The sequence below is a fragment of the Phyllobates terribilis genome, unplaced genomic scaffold (genome assembly GCF_046119375.1).
Source record: "Phyllobates terribilis strain yellow unplaced genomic scaffold, ASM4611937v1 Scaffold_1__5_contigs__length_1240528914, whole genome shotgun sequence".
Taxonomy (NCBI): Eukaryota; Metazoa; Chordata; class Amphibia; order Anura; family Dendrobatidae; genus Phyllobates; species Phyllobates terribilis.
In genome coordinates this window covers 816,706,286-816,724,969 of record NW_027362761.1, presented here as the reverse complement: position 1 = coordinate 816,724,969, position 18,684 = coordinate 816,706,286, and the positions used below count along the sequence as shown (strand labels likewise).

The 18,684-nt window shown below is 43.5% G+C and overlaps 1 protein-coding gene across 2 annotated transcripts in view; it reads left to right on the top strand.

Annotated features, from left to right (window-relative positions):
* The window catches only part of PKD2 (polycystin 2, transient receptor potential cation channel), a 62,071-nt gene that overhangs the window by 14,239 nt on the left and 29,148 nt on the right, over nt 1-18,684 (top strand). For both annotated transcript variants that reach the window (XM_073637567.1, XM_073637561.1), the window contains exons 3-8: nt 8,363-8,496; nt 12,532-12,782; nt 15,601-15,825; nt 16,073-16,301; nt 17,112-17,279; nt 17,781-17,962. In XM_073637567.1, the coding sequence (XP_073493668.1) occupies nt 8,363-8,496; nt 12,532-12,782; nt 15,601-15,825; nt 16,073-16,301; nt 17,112-17,279; nt 17,781-17,962 (1,189 nt within the window). The remainder of the gene's footprint in view (nt 1-8,362; nt 8,497-12,531; nt 12,783-15,600; nt 15,826-16,072; nt 16,302-17,111; nt 17,280-17,780; nt 17,963-18,684) is intronic.

The window sequence follows — 18,684 nt, the reverse complement described above, 5'->3', positions numbered from 1 at the left end:
TGAGGTTTAATACAGTGTACAAACGTTTCAGTCGCTTAGGACCTTCATCAGTGTACTAAAACAACCAAACAAAAAGGAAATAACAATCAATATATGGTCACAGAGGTTGAGAAAAAAAACGCCATTATATAACAAGATATATAATATATGATATGTAGTTTATAGTTGTGGCAATTGTGGACTACCTGTACTGGGAGGGTCAGGGAAGGAGGCATGAGGTAGATGTCCCAGAAATGGAAGAAAAGAAAGAAAACATACCAGTATTTGTTTGTTTAGAGTTTCATGAGGTGGACAGAAGCCACTAAGGAGGCTGTGGAGAGAAAGGGTATTAGGAAAAGAAGGTAATAGCCGCTGGGTCCAGAGAGGGGTCAGTGGTGGACACATACCTTGCATTAGGCTATGTGCCCACGATGCAGAAATGCTCAGGATTTTTTCCTGAGCGTTTCTGCATCTCCCTGGCAGAAAAAAACGCATGCAGATTGTACATGTGTTTTTCCTGCCAGGGACAAGCGGATGTGAACCGTTCTTCACATGCATTTCCGCATGCGGGTTGTCAAGCGCTTTCCAAGCGATTTTAGCATCACTTGGAAAGTGCTTGTCAACTAGGTCACACTATATAAAACCATGCAAATGGCATGGATTTATATACTGTGACCTGAGAGAATGTCAAAAAATAAATGTATACTTACCCTCCGATGGCCCCTGCAGTCTTGATTTCCTCCGTCCCGGCTGCCGGCAGCTTTACACTGAAGGACCTGCCGACGTCAGCGTCGCGTGACCCGTCACATGACTCTGACGTCAGCACAGGTCTTTCATTCCATCGCGAACTGCTACCAAGCAAGGAGGAGCGCACCGCGGGCCGCCAGAAGGTAAGTATATATTTATTTTTTATTTTATTCTTTTTTTTACAGTTTTCAATGGTACCCAGGTCCGGAGGAGAGTCTCCTCTTCTCTAGACCTGGGTACCATCCGCACATTAGAACGCATGGAATGCGCATCTACATATGCAGTGATGCGTAATCAATGCGATCAAATGCAAGTCAATGGCGGCGAAAACGCAGCACTTCAGCAAAATAATTGGTAGTGCTGCGTTTTTTTTCCGCAATGATAATCCGCAGCGGAAATTTCCGCAGCATGTGCACAGCACATGCGGATTATCATTGGAGAACATGGCAGACCTTCTACCATGCGTTTTTTAAGCGTTTTGCCGCTGCGGAAACGCTTAAAGTGCATCGTGGGCACGCAGCCTTAATGTATGGGCTGCATCGAGCTATAGGAACGCGGTATCCACCACTTGTTCCGGAGATGTGTGGTGTGGACTGTATATGGTAGGCCTTAAATAGGCTGTGGGTGGGTCTAGTGTGGATGAATGAACATTGGTGGCAGTGGGACGCCGAGGATGCGCGCAATGCTGGAAGGACCTGCCGGACCGGAAGGTCTTTTGTGTCCACCGAAGACATGACCAAGAAGAGAGGATTTTTTTTGTTATTCGCATTATTAACTTTTCCTCTTAGCAGCAGGAGCCTTTAGAAAAACTAATTTTAATTCAGAGTATTATCACGGTTAACTTATAATGCAACATCAAAGAGTTAAATGAGAGTGGCACATCTGCTTTATCTGTAGCTTGCCTTCTCCTGCATACCTGGCAGAAGAATGGCCGGCAGTGACCTTGTACCTGAGCAAACAGGACTCCTGCAGAGCTCCTTCTCCCTCTCTCTTATACCTCAGCAAACAGGACTCCTGCAGAGCTCCTTCTCCTGCTCTCTTGTACCTCAGCAAACAGGACTCCTGCAGAGCTCCTTCTCCTGCTCTCTTGTACCTCAGCAAACAGGACTCCTGCAGAGCTCCTTCTCTTGCTCTCTTGTACCTGAGCAAACAGGACTCCTGCAGAGCTCCTTCTCCCGCTCTCTTGTACCTCAGCAAACAGGACTCCTGCAGAGCTCCTTCTCTCGCTCTCTTGTACCTGAGCAAACAGGACTCCTGCAGAGCTCCTTCTCCCGCTGTCTTGTACCTGAGCAAACAGGACTCCTGCAGAGCTCCTTCTCCCGCTCTCTTGTACCTGAGCAAACAGGACTCCTGCAGAGCTCCTTCTCCCGCTCTCGGTTGGGCTGTGCTCTCCCACTGAGCTGGTTAGTGTTTTACTAGTCATTCAAGCAAGTCCACGAACAATTGGGAATTGTATGTAGAGCGATATCTGCGTGGCTGTGGCAGGGGAAGGCTCCATTCATCTGTTATTTGGGACAGTACTAATTATAACAAATTGGAGTGGGTCCCAGAACATAGAAAAAGAGAAACATTTTCAGTTTTCTTCTGTTTCCTGGGATGGTTACTTGTCCTCGTGTGTCCTGAATGCTACTATGAATGCAGCCTACACATCCTTTTTTTAGTGTTTTTATGCTGGGTACACTATGGTAGTAAATTATTGATGTATTGTGCCTTTTACATAAAGTCTATTTCCAGGTTCATTACAATATCCATGTATATCTGGTTTAGAGGTCCCCCATACACATTTGACTAACGTCAATTTTGACGGGTTTGGTCGACAGTCTAAGGCTATGTTCACATGTTGCTTTTTTCCTGCGTTTTTTTAATGCAAATTTTATACTCTGTTTTAAATTACCAGCAAAAGCTATGAGATTTCAGAAATCTCATACACACACGTTTTTTTTTTCCTAACTGAATTGGAAAACTGCTGCTTTTTTGAAAACTGCAGCATGTCACTACTTTCAGTGTTTTTGCAGGGTTTTTTTACCCATAGAAAGCAATGGGTAGTGCAAAAACGCAGCAAAAACACAAGTATCAGATTTTGATGCGCTTTTGGTGCAAAAATTTCAGAAAGTTGCATCTTGTTTTTTTTTTATGCATTAAACTTTATTTATTTAAAATTTATGTTAAAAACATATATCTCTGCCCTTCACCTCGTCAAAAAGACATACTTCACCACCCTGATATCCTCACTATCCAACAACCCCAAAAAACTCCTTGATACCTTTCACTCCCTCCTCAGTCCTAAAGCGCAGGCCCCCATCGCAGACGTTTGTGCCGAGGACTTGGCCTCCTACTTCACAGAGAAAATAGACACCATCCGTCAGGAAATCAGCACCCAGCCATGACTCCCCCCCCCACATCCCCTCTGGATCACTCTCCACATTTGACCCAGTCACAGAAGATGAAGTCTCCAGGCTCCTCTCTTCTTCTCATCCCACTACATGCACCACTGGCCCCATCCCCTCACATCTACTCCAGTCTCTTTCTTCAGTCATCACTACTCACCTACCTAAAATCTTCAACCTCTCCCTCTCTTCTGTTATTTTCCCCTCCTCCTTCAAACACTCTATCATTACTCCATTATTAAAAAAGCAATCTCTTGACCCTTCCTGCACAAACAACTACAGACCAGTCTCCAATCTTCCCTTCATCTCTAAACTCTTGGAGCGCCTGGTCCACTCCCGCCTTACCAGTTACCTCTCCACTCACTCTCTTCTAGACCCATCACAGTCCGGCTTCCGCCCCCTACATTCTACAGAAACTGCACTCATCAAAGTAACCAATGACCTTCTGACCGCAAAACGTAATGGCGATCACTCTCTGCTCATTCTTCTAGACCTCTCTGCAGCCTTCGACACCGTTGACCACCACCTCCTACTCTCTATGCTCCACTCAATCGGCATAAAAGACACTGCTCTCTCCTGGTTCTCCTCCTACCTATCTGACTGCTCTTTCAGTGTATCATTTGCTGGCTCCACTTCTTCCCCTCTTCCTCTCACTATTGGGGTTCCTCAGGGTTCAGTCCTTGGCCCTCTTCTCTTCTCTCTCTACACTGCCCCAATTGGACAGACCATAAGCAAACTTGGCTTTCAGTACCATCTTTATGCTGATGACACACAACTATACACCTCATCCCCTGACCTTACCCCCGCTGTACTACAGAACACCAGTGACTGTCTGGCCGCAGTTTCTAACATCATGTCCGCTCTCTACCTGAAACTCAACCTTTCCAAAACTGAACTTTTTCTACTCCCGCCGTCTACTCACCTCTCTAAATCTGACATCTCTCTCTGTGTAGCACCACAATAATGCCGAGTCAGCAGGCACGTTGTCTGGGCGTTGTGTTTGACACCAATCTCTCCTTCACCTTCCACATACTATCTCTTGCCCGCTCTTGTCGCTTGCACCTGAAGAACATCTCTAGAATCCGCCCCTTTCTCACCTTGGAAACAACAAAAACCCTCACTGTTGCCCTGATCCACTCCCGCCTTGACTACTGTAACTCTCTATTAATTGGCCTCCCCCTCACTCGACTTTCCCCCCTCCAGTCCATCCTTAATGCTGCGGCCAGGGTCATCTATTTGGCTAACCGTTACTCAGACTCCACCGCTCTGTGCCAGTCATTGCACTGGCTGCCCATGAATTATAGGATCCAATTTAAATTGCTTGTTCTCACCCACAGTGTGGCACCCCCCTACATCTCTTCCCTCATTTCTGTTTATCGGCCTACCCGTTCTCCACGCTCCGCAAGCGACTTTCGACTAACATCTGCATCTCCCACTCCCGGCTTCAAGACTTCTCCCGAGCTGCACCTATTCTTTGGAATGCTCTACCCCAAGAAATTAGGATGAACCACAACTTACACAGTTTTAGGCGCTCCCTAAAAACACACCTGTTTAAAGCAGGCTATCACCTTCCCTAATCGAAGTCCTTTTATATTGTTATAGCCCATCCCTTATTTCTCCAAACATAAGTCTCCACCGAACCCAAAAGCACTACAGCTACTGGCTGGTGAAGAGCTCATGCAGCCTTTATCTATCCCTCATCCCCTCAAGATGGCTGGACCATCCTTGTAAATAAGCCATTGTACTTTGTGTCACCCCCTCCTCATTGTAGATTGTAAGCTCTTACGAGCAGGGTTGTCATTATTTTTGCTGTAATTGTTGTATTATCTTTAGCTATGTTACTTATGACTGTTGTATATGAACCTGTGAATTGTTAAGCGCTGCGGAATATGTTGGCGCTATATAAATAAAGACATTATTATTATTATCAGCATGCACAAGAGACAAATGTACGTGAACAAAAAACACAGCAAAACCTGCTTTTTGTAAGCAGCTTCTTTACAACCAAGGGAGCAGTTTTTGCCTGCAGAAGAAAACTCAACGTGTGAAAATAACTTAATATGTATTGCAGCCATGGACAGATGATTATCGGGGGAGATAAGGACCCGGCATGTCTGATTTTGGACTGCTGATGTTTTTTCTTTCTGAAATAAGCCACCACCAGAGATGTCTGGCTGCCGCTCTCTCATAGAGCAAAGCGAGCGCTCCTGTTTATGAGTTAGACGGAGAGATAGCTGCTGGCCGAACAATGGGCGGCCATCTAGAGTGTATGGGGGGCTTTAGATGTACAGTGGCATCTAAAAGTTTGGGCACCTCTGGTCAAAATTACTGTTATTGTGAACAGTTCAGCCAGTTGAAGATGAAATGATCTCCAAATGGCCTAGACTTAATGATGACACATTTCCTTTGTATCTTAGGCAAAAAAAAGTTGTATACAGTGGGGAAAATAAGTATTTGATACACTGCCGATTTTGCAAGTTTTCCCACCTACAAAGAATGGAGAGGTCCGTAATTTTTATCGTAGGTATACTTCAACTGTGTGAGACAGAATCTAAAAATAAAAACCAGAAAATCACATTGTATGACTTTTCCATAATTAATTTGCATTTTATTTCTTGAAATAAGTTTTTGTTGCAATAGAAAAACAGAGCTTAATATTTGGTACAGAAACCTTTGTTTGCAATTACAGGGATCAGACGTTTCCTGTAGTTCTTGACCAGGTTTGCACACACTGCAGCAGGGATTTTGGCCAACTCCTCCATACAGATCTTCTCCAGATCTTTCAGGTTTCGGGGCTGTCGCTGGGCAACATTAAGTTTCAGCTCCCTCCAAAGATTTTCTATTGGGTTCAGGTCTGGAGACTAGCTAGGCCACTCCATGACCTTGAAATGCTTCTTACGGAGCCACTTCTTAGTTGCCCTGGCTTTGTTTTTCCAGTTATTGACATACTGGAAGACCCAGCCACAACCCATCTTCAATTCTCTTACTGAGGGAAGGAGGTTGGTGTCCAAAATCTCACAATACATGACACCATACATCTTCCCTTCTATACGGTGCAGTCGTCCTGTACCCTTTGCAGAAAAGCACTCCCAAACTATGATGTTTCCCCACCATGCTTCACGGTTGGGATGGTGTTCTTTGGGTTGTACTCATCCTTCTTCTTCCTCCAAATACAGCGAGTGGAGTTGATACCAAAAAAAGTTCTACTTTGGTCTCATCTAACCACATGATCTTCTCCCATGCCTCCTCTGGATCATCCAGATGGTCATTGGCGAACTTCAAACAGGCCTGGACATGTGCTGGCGCGAGCAGGGGGACTTGGCGAGCCCTGCAGGCTTTTAATCCATGACAGCATAGTGTGTTACTAATGGTAATGTTTCAATGATTTTCAGATCAGGGGACTGTGAGGGCCATTGTAAAACCTTCAGCTTGCTCCTTTTGAGGTAGTCTATTGTGGATTTTGATGTGTGTTTAGGATCATTATCCATTTGTAGAAGCCATCCTCTTTTCAACTTAAGCTTTTTATACACGGTGTTATGATGGCATCAAGAATTTGTTGAAATTTCATTGAATCCAGTCTTCCCTCTACCCCTGAAATTTTCTCCATGCCATTGGCTGCAACACAGCCCCAAAGCATGATTAATCCACCCCCATGCTTAATGGTTGGCGAGATGTTCTTTTCCTGAAATTCTGTGCCCTTCTTTCTCCACATATACCTTTGATCATTGTGGCCAAAGAGTTCTATTTAAACCTCATCCGCCCACAAGACTTGTTTCCAAAATGCATCAGGCTTATTTAGATGTTCTTTTGCTTTCTTCGGATGCTGAATTTTATGGTGAGGGTGCAGGAGAGGTTTTCTTCTGATGACTCTTCCATTGAGGCCATAATTGTGCAGGTGTCTCTGAACAGTAGATCAATGTACCACAACTCAAGATTCTGCTAAATCTTTCTGAAGGTCTTTTGCAGTGAAGCGAGGGTTCTGATTTTCCTCTCTAGCAATCCTATGAGCAGCTCTCACTGATATTTTGCTTGGTCTTCCAGACCTTATGTTTACATCCACTGTTCCTGTTAACTGACATTTCTTAATTACAGTACATTGAGTAAAGGGCAACCTGAAAACTCTTTGCTACCTGTTTATAGCCTTGTCCTGCTTTGTGGGCCTCCACCATTTTCAGAGTGGTAGGCAGCTGCTTAGAAGAACCCATGGCTGCTGTTTTTTGACACAAGGTTAGAGGAGACTGGGTTTTTATAAAGATGGGAAATTTGCATCACAATAATAGACATATTTTTTGCCTAAAATACAAAGGAAATGTGTCATCTTTAACTTTAAGTCTTTTACAGTTCATTTCATCTTCAACTTGCTTAATTGTTCACAATAACAGTAATTTTGACCAGGGGTGCCCAAACTTTTACATACCACTTTAGCGCTATGCATGCTGGATAGTCAGATCTATGTATTTTTTTATGCAGGTGTGGTTATAGTAAATAATGCTAGCACCAGCTTATGGTGCAAAGTGTCCTAGCATAAAGACCATCAATGTTCATACATGCAGGTTATCAACCTGGGGAAGACATCCAGTAACCAATCTGATCATGACTGTAGTCTCCTAATTTGCCTAATTATGTCTATGCAGTGTATACTAAAAGCTGCATCGAGTTAAATGTACATACTATCATTAATGAAAGATCATGCTGCATAGTGCTCTGCCATTAAAGTGACACTTGTCAGCCTGATACTCCTGAAGTCACCCCCCTGGAATGACCAGCTTCCTGTCACAAAAATGCTAAGCATGGTTTGTAAAAGTGAGCGGTTGTATTCTGCAATCAAACCCAAATGCAAGACGCTTCCTTACCACATGCTGACCTAATGGCCTTCCAATAGTCTGATAAGAGCATGCTGGGAGCACATGATCTGCATGAGTCTGGCAATCCTCTGTGAGCAGGTCATTGCTGGTAGTCATCTAACAGCCAGTAGGGATTACTTCACCATTATCTGGGATCTGCAAGCAGAGGCGAACCACTGATTGACTGCAGCACGAAGTGGAACCGGAGAGCCGGATATCAGATGAGTATGGCCTGTTAATTTAGAACTTTATGGTTGGACAACCCCTTTAAATCAAATATTGTTATTTTGTACAACCTTAACCTTACTCTTGCCAGTGATTATTGGTTGCATATAATGTTGACCTGAAAGAATCAGTATAAGAAGTAACTGATGTAAATGGATCCGTATTGTTTTGTTTTTGCAGTGACATATGGCATGGTGACTTCCAGTATGTTTTATTACACTAAAGTGATGACACAGCTTTTTCTGGACACGCCGGTGTCAAAAACTGAAAACACCAACTTCAAGACCTTGATGACCATGGGCGACTTCTGGAAGGTAAAGGATTGCATGGTCCATAGATGAGCGGTGTGAGTGCTGATTCATCTTAAGGGACGGTATGTTGGAGTGGCCAGGTGCTAATTGGGTTATGAGAGATGGTCTATAGAAAACTAATTGGTTTGTTAACTCTGAGATAAGATCACTGCTATTAGGAGAATACTGTGTGACATATTAGATTGGCCATTGATAGTTATTAAAAAGATTCTGTCTTAGGACAAAACCCTTTAACTTTAATGCCACATGGAAAAGAAGCTGTTTGCTCTTTTACTACCAATTGGTTATCACAAGCACAAAACCATTATTAATGATGTAATAGTACCCCTCTATACCAGGAGTGGGAAATTAATTTTCCTGAGGGGCCACATAAGACTCTGACTGTCGTGGAGGGTCGAAGCAATAGACTGTAATTAATTCTGATCAACATTAATAATATTATTTATTTATTTTACTCGCTAGTGTAGCGCCATTAATTCCACAGCTCTTTATAGACATTATCAGCACTGTCACCATTGGGGCTCACAAGCTAAATTCCCTATCAATATATCTTTGGCGTGTGGGAGGAAACCCATGCAAACATGCTGGGATTAGAGCCCAGGACCCTTGCACTGCAAGCTGCAGTGCTAACCACTGAGCCACCGTGCTGCCCCATGTTACAATTATTCTATATTAATTATATCACTTTAAATTAAGAATACAGTATGAGCCCCCATATACAATTTGAGCCCCCACACAACTCCCTATATACAATATGTTCCCCACACAGTCATCCTATATACAGTATGAGCCCCCCACACAGTCCCCCTATTTACAGTATGAACACAGCTTTCTTGTATAATATATAAGACCCCACGCAGTACCCCTATATACAGTATGAGCCCCCACATAGCCCCCTATATACAGTATGAGTCTCCACATGGCCATTGATATACAGTATGAGCCCCCACAAAGCCCTCTATATACCGTGAGTCCAAGCATAGCTTCTCTATATATAGTATCAGCCCTCCCATAGCCCCTATATACAGTATGAGTCCTCAAATAGCCTCCCTATATACAGTATTAGCCCTCACATAGCTGCTCTATATACAGTATGAGCCCTCACATAGCCCCTCCTATATACAGTATGAGCCCTCAAATAGCTTCCCTACATACAATATGAGCCCCCACATAGCCCCTATATACAGTATGTACCCCAACTGTGCTCCTATGTACAGTGTAAGCCCCACATAGCCCTCTATATACAATGTGAGCCCCCACAGTCCTCTATATACAACATGAGCCCCCACATAGCCTCCTGTCGTTGCCACATAACGTGGGACGTTCTGAGACGTTGTGCCTGTTCCACGTCTCACACGTCAGCACATGACAGATGTATGCGTTCACACGCCCGCCTGCTCGTTCCTGGAGAATTGCGCACACTGTGCTCTTTGAGGATTCAGAAGGCTGAAGTCACATAGTTTAACTCCAAGCGTGGACAACCCCTTTAGCTTGTAATAAAAGATATAGGGCCTCATGCACATGTGGATCTATGCATTCTACAAGTCAGATGCGTATGAGGCCCAATATCCTTCTCTATTCTTACCTGGGACATACCTTTAATAAAACTCTACTTCGGGTGGCAGATTTTTTTTTATCTGCTGCACAGGAGTGTAGTGAGGACTGAAACTTTCGACTACGTTTGGCAGTGCATTGGTGAACGCACTTTGTGTGCAGCAGTCAGGAGCGAGGCTGGCGCACTCACTGAGCAGTAATAAGGCGGTGTGCTGTGTTCATCTGACCTACGTATCTACGCAGATCAGGTGCACACAGCGATAGACGGTCAACACCACTGACAGCTGTGCCCTGCTCACTGCCCTTGGCACTGCTCTTCGCATCACCACCAGCACCACTCTCCTTATAACCCACACTGCTGGACTTTTTCTTTCCGGTTTCTTTGTTTGTGCCAAAGGGCCGGATGTGAGGTAGGAGTAGCAAAAATGCTGCAAAAGTAAAACTGCCTTAAAAAATAGGAGAGTTAGTTTATTTTTAGCAAGTAACAAAATGCAAAGACAATGAACAAAATAAAAAGCAAGTCAGTATTTTGTGTGATCACCTTTTGCCTTCAAAACAGCATCAGTTCTTCTAGGTACACTTGCACACAGTTTTTGAAGGAACTCGGCACTCAGCAGGGAGGTTGTTCCGAGGACTAACCACAGATCTTCTATTGAGGCTTGTGCAAATCCTTCGCTCTGAGGGCTGTATCGTCACTTCCAGGTATACTTGTTCTTTCTGCTGTGTGTTTGGTTTCATTGTCCTGTTGGCTGCAAATTCATTCTGCAATCAGATGCCTCCCTGATGTATAAATAGCTATCTGTATTTCTCAGCATTGAGGACATCAAGAAATGGACAACATTGAGGACTGTAGAAGCAGTAGTTGGCCAAGAAAACTTAGTCACCAGATGAAAGATGCATCAGGCATACTTCCCTTCAAAATCAGTAGATGTCCAGCAGTGCCATCAGCTCATAACTGGCAGCAACCAGTAGGACCTATCTAGTGTCTGTTGTTTGGAGAAGCCTGGGCTGTAGTGTTCCATTTGGAAGAATTGCGGCTAAAATCCATACCTTGACATGGAAACAAGTGACTCAACTCAACTATGCACGTGCAGAAAATGGCGGCAGGTTCTCTGGACTGATGAGTCAAAATGTGAAATATTTGTCTGTAATAGACCAATGGGCTGGAGAACAGTACAATAATGAGTGCATGCAACTGTGAAGGATGGTGGAGGTTTCTTGCAAGTTTGGGGCTGATGGAGAAAGGGCTGAGAAATACAGGCAGAGATTTATCCCTCATGTAATATCATCATAGAGGTGTTTAACTAGCTCCAAATTTGTTCTGCATCATGACCATGACCCCAAACATGCAGCCAATGTCATTAAGAACTATGTTCAGCGTAAAGAAGAACAAGGAGTCCTGGAAGAGATGATATGGTCCCCACAGAGCCCTGATCTCAATGTCACTGAGTCGATTACATGATTAGAAAGTTTTGCACTAAATCACAGGAGATCTGTGGTCAGTTCTTCAAGAGGTATGGAACAACCTTCCTGTCGTAGTAGAAGCAGAAATGGATATATATTAATCATATGAAAGACGTTTGTCTGCAGCAGGAACCTCTCCCCTTCTGCCCAATGTGCATTTGACCAAAATTATTGTTATACCGCACCCCTTTGACTGAGCCACACCAGTTTATCAGTTTGGTAGCTGAATAGCTACAGGATTTCTACCAGGGCTGTGGAGTTGGAACCCCTTTTGGTGGAGTCGGTATAAAATGGACTGACTCCAACACCTAAAATATATAATAAATTGGGTACAGCAGTTCAATGCAGTTTGTGGGGAATATTTTTTAATAAGTATTTGGGAAAGTTATGAAATGTCCTATAAATGTCTGTCCTATTCCTGATCTAAGGGTCTAGACTTTTAGCTGAGATGAATCTGTGCTACAGTAAATTTATCACTTAGACATGAGCCCTGTATGAGGGAGTCAGAGTCGTGGAGTCGGAGTCGGTGTCAAGGAAATTGAGGAGTCGGAGGTTTGGCTTACCGACTCCACAGCCCTGATTTCTACAAGACAGTTTGTTTCAGAAACATGTAAGAAATCCTGCTGACTGACAAACAATATGAGCAGGTTTATCCACCGTGTACTCGTGTCATTCATTTCTAGTTTTCGTGTTCTTAAATGTATTAATTGTTCAACAATTTAAAGTGAATTTGTCAGCCGTTTCATGCTACCTGAGCCAGGGCCACATGAAATCTAGACTTTACTTGTGCCACGACTCCTCTACTTTTGCCCTACTTATTTTTAAACTATGTTTTTGCTGTTTTCCTGCAGTTTTTAGAATAACACCTAGCTTTCTGTATTGTGTAAGTCTGTCTAGATTCCCTGCTAACCGTGGTTCTGGCAGCATGAAGCAGCGGAAAGGTTCCCTTTTAAATTTTTGATATCGCAACCGAATATGAGAAATCTTAATCTACGCTTAATGTGACTTTTATCCTTGCAGTTTGCTGAGGGGCCTCTTGTGGATGGCCTGTACTGGGACATGTGGTACAACAACAGGACTATAGCAGAAAATCAAAGTTTTATCTATTACGAGAACCTGCTTCTTGGAGTACCTCGACTACGTCAGCTTAAAGTGAAGAACGGCTCCTGTTTTGTTCCAGAAGACCTGAAGGATGAAATCACAGACTGCTATGATATGTACTCAGCCAGGAATGAAGATACTGCCCCCTTTGGACTACGCAATGGAACTGCGTATGTACCGCTTTCAGTTATCAACATTTTTAATAAAATGCTAAAATCAAGCTATGGTCAAAAGGTGTAGTAGGCGTCCTAGATAGACAGACATTTGGATTATATATTAGTATTGTGTAAAAATGACATTGTCACAAAACGCATGCATATTATAAATTGGCTCATGTTTTCAGTAATGGGAAACAGAAGCAAATCGGTGATTACTGTATTTTTCAGATTCTAAAATGCACTTTTAGGAAGAAAAACTCTTGCTAAAAAGTTTGTGCGTCTGCTTTCTGTGATGAATTAAAATGCAGGCACCATGTCCTTCCTGATCACAGAGAGAACTGCTCTCTCTCCTCCTGCCCCACACTGATCTATATGATCGGTGCAATACAGAAGAGGAAGCTACTGAGACCAGAACGGAAGCTGAAGGACCTTCCACCTGACTGATCAGTCACATGCCTGGAAGGTTATATCATACTTTTTTTAACATATACACTGCTCAAAAAAATAAAGGGAACTCTTAAACAACAGAATATAACTAGTAAATCAAACTTCTGTGAAATCAAACTGTCCACTTACGAAGCGACACTGATAATCAATTTCACATGCTGTTGTGCAAATGGAATAGACAATAGATGGAAATTATTGGCAATTATGAAGACACCCTCAATAAAGGAGTGGTTCTGCAGGTGAGGACAACAGACCACATCTCAGTACCAATTCTTTCTGGCTGATGTTTTGGTCACTTTGAATGTTGGTTGTGCTTTCACACTCGTGGTAGCATGAGACGGACTCTACAACCCACAGAAGTTGCTCAGGTAGTGCAGCTCATCCAGGATGGCACATCAATGCGAGCTGTGGCAAGAAGGTTTGCTGTATCTGCAGCGTAGTGTCCAGAGGCTGGAGGCGCTACCAGGAGACAGGCCAGTACACCAGGAGACGTGGAGGGGGCCGTAGGAGGGCAACATCCCAGCAGCAGGATTGCGACCTCCGCCTTTGTGCAAGGAGAAACAGGAGGAGCACTGCCAGAGCCCTGCAAAATGACCTCCAGCAGGCCACAAATGTGCATGTGTCTGCACAAACGGTTAGAAACCGATGAGGGTGGTATAAGGGCACGACATCCACAGATGGGGGTTGTGCTCACAGCCCAACACCGTGCAGGACGCTTGGCATTTGCCACAGAACACCAGGATTGGCAAAGTCACCACTGGCGCCCTGTGCTCTTCACAGATGAAAGCAGGTTCACACTGAGCACATGTGACAGACGTGACAGAGTCTGGAGACACCGTGGAGAGCGATCTGCTACCTGCAACATCCTTCAGCATGACCGGTTTGGCAGTGGGTCAGTAATGGTGTGGGGTGGCATTTCTTTGGAGGGCCGCACAGCCCTCCATGTGCTCGCCAGAGGTAGCCTGACTGCCATTAGGTACCGAGATGAGATCCTCAGACCCCTTGTGAGACCATATGCTGGTGCGGTTGTCACTGGGTTCCTCCTAATGCAGGACAATGCCAGACCTCACGTGGCTGGAGTGTGTCAGCACAGCAGTTCCTGCAAGGTGAGGGCATTGAAGCTATGGACTGGCCCTCCCATTCCCCAGACCTGAATCCGATTGAGCACATCTGGAACATCATGTCTCGCTCCATCCACCAACATCACGTTGCACCACAGACTGTCCAGGAGTTGGCGGATGCTTTTGTCCAGGTCTGGGAGGAGATGCCACTGGAGACCATCCGCAACCTCATCAGGAGCATGCCCAGGCGTTGTAGGGAGGTCATACAGGCATGTGGAGGCCTCATTTTAACTTGTTTTAAGGACATTACATCAAAGTTGGATCAGCCTGTAGTGTGTTTTTCCACTTTAATTTTTGGGGTGACTCCAAATCCAGGCCTCCATTGGTTAATAAATTTGATTTCCATTGATGATTTTTGTGTGATTTTGTCGTCAGCACATTCAACTTTGTACAGAACAAAGTATTCAATGAGAATATTTCATTCGTTCAGATCTAGGATGTGTTATTCGAGTGTTCCCTTTATTTTTTTGAGCAGTGTATTAAAAACGCAATTACTAAAGACAAAAGGTTTTTTAATGATTTTTTGTCTTTCGGAATTGTGCTTTTAAACTATGTTAATAAAGTATGATATAATTTTGCTATAAGGACTAGTGTAATTTATTATATTATATTTGGCGGTAACTATAGGATTAAATGTCCAATGTTGTTTCTCGGTTCCCCCATTAATTGTACTTAATTGTTTTAAGTATGGGTTTAGTTTTCCAATTTTGGCTAATACATGTCTGGAATGAACTGCAAGATGTGGTAACGTATAGTGTGTGTGTGTGTGTGTGTGTGTGTGTAAATGTGCATGGAGCTGAGCTGTGTGTGTGTGGCAGAACAGTGTGTGTCTATGAATGTGCATATAGCAGAGTTGTGTGTATGTAAATGTGCATGTAGCAGAGCTGTGTGTGCCTATAAATCTGCATGTAGCAGAGCTGTGCATGTCTATATGTGCTCATGTAGCAGAGCTGTGTGCATATAATACACACTGCAGAGAAACACTAACAATAGATCTATTACATCCCTATTCTACCCTAGTGATTATGACCCCTCCACTTTACACCACAAGGGAAGTTTTAATAAATAGGAAACATGTTTTTCCTATTTTCTGCTGTCTAAACCTGGGTGCATCTTATGGTAAGGTGCATATAGCCCGAAAAAAACGGTAATTAGTTTTGGTTACTGATATGTATGTGAAAGTGATGGGGGTAGATAAATAAATTATAGTAGCTACATCATAATGTCTGGACTATTATCTATGTAACCATATGTCTATACAGGTGGACATACACCAAAGAAAGGGATTTAAATGGCGGAAGTCAGTGGGGCCTCATATCCAGATACAGTGGGGCCGGGTATTACTTAGATCTGTCAAGGAGCAGAGAAGAGGCTGCTGCTCAGATTGGGACCCTGAAGAGTAACCTATGGCTGGACCGAGGCACCCGAGCAGTGTTTATGGACTTCACAGTGTATAATGCGAATATTAATCTCTTCTGCATTATCAGGTAGGTCACAAAAGTAAATTGTAACTTCTGTGCCCGCTGGTTTCATGGCATTAAGTACTAATGGAGGCATGATCATGGTGGAACCCTTCGACTTATAGTGAGGACTGTCAGGTTTTAGCAGGAATTCCGGTATTTTTTATAAACAAGAACAACACAAGTGTGTACATAGTCATATATATATATAGTTTATTCTTCTCCCCTATCTATGAACCGTATTTGATGCTGGTCTTTTATGTGCGATTTTTAGGCTGTTGGTAGAATTCCCAGCAACTGGAGGGCTAGTTACCTCCTGGCAGTTCCAGACGGTAAAGCTGATTCACTATGTCTCCACATTCGACTATTTCTTGGCTGCCTGTGAGATCGCATTCTGCATCTTCATCCTATATTACATGGTGGAGGAATTCCTGGAGATCTATAATCATCGCCTGCACTATTTCCACAGTCTCTGGAATTGCCTGGATATTGTCATCATTGTGGTAGGTATTGTATCTCAGACAGCGCCTCTGTACGTTACATCTGAGCAGGCTTGCTTTGCATTACTAGTTTAACTTCCAATAGGTGGCGCTATAGAGTTTCCATTTAGAGTTTATTTAGTTTCCATTTGTGATGTCTGGGACACAACTGGCAGGCTGTAGATCTTCATAGAGAACAGATATCAATAGTACGTTGTGCTTTTTGGCCAAAGGTATTTCCAATTATTTTCCCAGTCCTAGAGTAGCCTGTCTCTTTCCCACGAATACAACATTGTCCAGTTTTAGAAATGCGGGATGAATTAGGCATTTAGAGTTTCTACTATAAAACTGGCTGCAGCAGGAGCCTCCCCTCATTGCTTTGTCTACAGTAGGACAAAAATAGGAAAATGGAACAAAGCAGAAGATTAACTGCTGTGATCTCTGCAGGATTTCGACAAGACTGATAGTTTGTCATGCGGAAAATCTCACAGACTAATGAACAGTATTTGACAAGGTTATCTCCTGCTACTTTTCTCATTATTTCTAGGTTTAGTATTTTTATGATGGCCGTAGACAACAGATTTTTATTGAATTTGACACGGTAATGGCAGCAGATGACGTCTGAGGGAAACTTGGATTGGACAAGATGGATTTTCTTGTTTAATCTGTTCTTAGAGTTGATTATCTTCCCCCATTTTCCTGAAATAACATTACATGTTTGGGTCTCACCCATGATTGACCAGGATTTAGAGAACCCCTTGTCATTTTCTGTACCCGTGATCTCCATTCAGAAATGGTTGATCCTTTTCTTGATTGCATATATTGTTTGTGTAGCTGTCCGTGGTGGCGATGGGCCTCAATCTGTACAGAATGTCAATGGAAGGACCTCTGAGCAAGCTCCTAGCGGACATGAATCTATTCCACAACCTGGAGTCTCTGGCTTACTGGCAGAACCAGTTTAATAACGTGGTTGCAGTCACTGTATTCTTCGCTTGGGTTAAGGTAACAGTTCCCATTACACTTATTCTATTCCTATTAGGTGGCTTTTAGCTGCAGCAGTCCTGTGGCACTTCGGGCTTTCCATTATTTCTTGCCATAATCAAGTCCGGTTCACCTACAAGACCATGCAGCCATTACGATAGACTCTGATCTGTCATAACGGCCACACTTTTTTGCAGGTGAAACAGCTGTTGCAGTTAAAGAAATACATGTATACTCCCTGCCTAAACATTTTGAAGCCCCCAATAACTGGTTAGTATAAGGGCGCAGTCAGATGGCTGTATAAATCGGACCAAGATCAGTACGCAGTGCACCGTCTGGCCAGTGGCTCTCCCGACCCGAGCGTGACAGCTGCATAGAAATACCTGAAGCTGTCACGCTCGGGTCGGGAGAGCTGCCAGCCAGTCCTTTCTGATCTTGTTCCGATTTATACAGCCGTCTGGCTGTGTCCTTATGGAATGTAATTGTATCTATACTGACACTTTGTCATTTTCTTTCCAAAAGCTCTTTAAGTTTGTGAACTTCAACAGAACTATGACTCAGTTGTCGACCACCATGTCTCGCTGTGCCAAGGACATCCTAGGTTTCTCCATCATGTTTTTCATCATATTCCTTGCATATGCCCAGTTTGCCTACCTTGTGTTTGGCACCCAGGTTGACGACTTCAGTAGCTTCCAAGACTGCATGTAAGTAGTTATTCCTGTGCAATTTGTCTTCAGAGTTTAGTTAAAAAATCTGGACCTCCAATATTTATATTTGAAAAGGTGGTGTATCTCATAACTAGCACTATATGGCCACAGCCCCACTATCATTATTTGGTCGGTATATTTTCTCCGAAGTGGGAGCCAAAACCAGGAGTGGGTGATAAATGCAGAATTGATGACTTGTTTCTATTATATCTTTTCTCTGATTGTTCCTCTCCTGGTTTTGGCTCCCACTCCTGAGAAAAAATACTGACCAAATACCGATAGTGGGGCCGTGGCCTATATGTGATTTTAGCTATCCTAATTCATTGTATGGGGATTTCTCTTTTCAGTATTGCCATCACTGGACCACCCACTGTTCACTCAAGTGTCATGATTCCATCCTGTTAGGTTTTCATTACATCGTTTTTATTATATCAGCATTGTCTACTGTGTTCTTCTGTCTGGTACCAAATGGATGTTTGATGCAACTTTTTCAAAAGTCAAAGGTTTGAAAACAAACATGCTATGATCCTCTTATAACCCAGGAAAATTGTGCGAACAGGGTCTTCAAATATCTCAACCCAAGTTTTGAAGCCTTTAAAACAATGTCCTTAGACTAAAGCCCCACATTAGATGGCTGTTGGGAAATGATGGTTCTTCTGATCATTCAGCCCCGGCAATCATCTTGTCTGTCTTTCCGAACACATAGGAGCACACGCGCT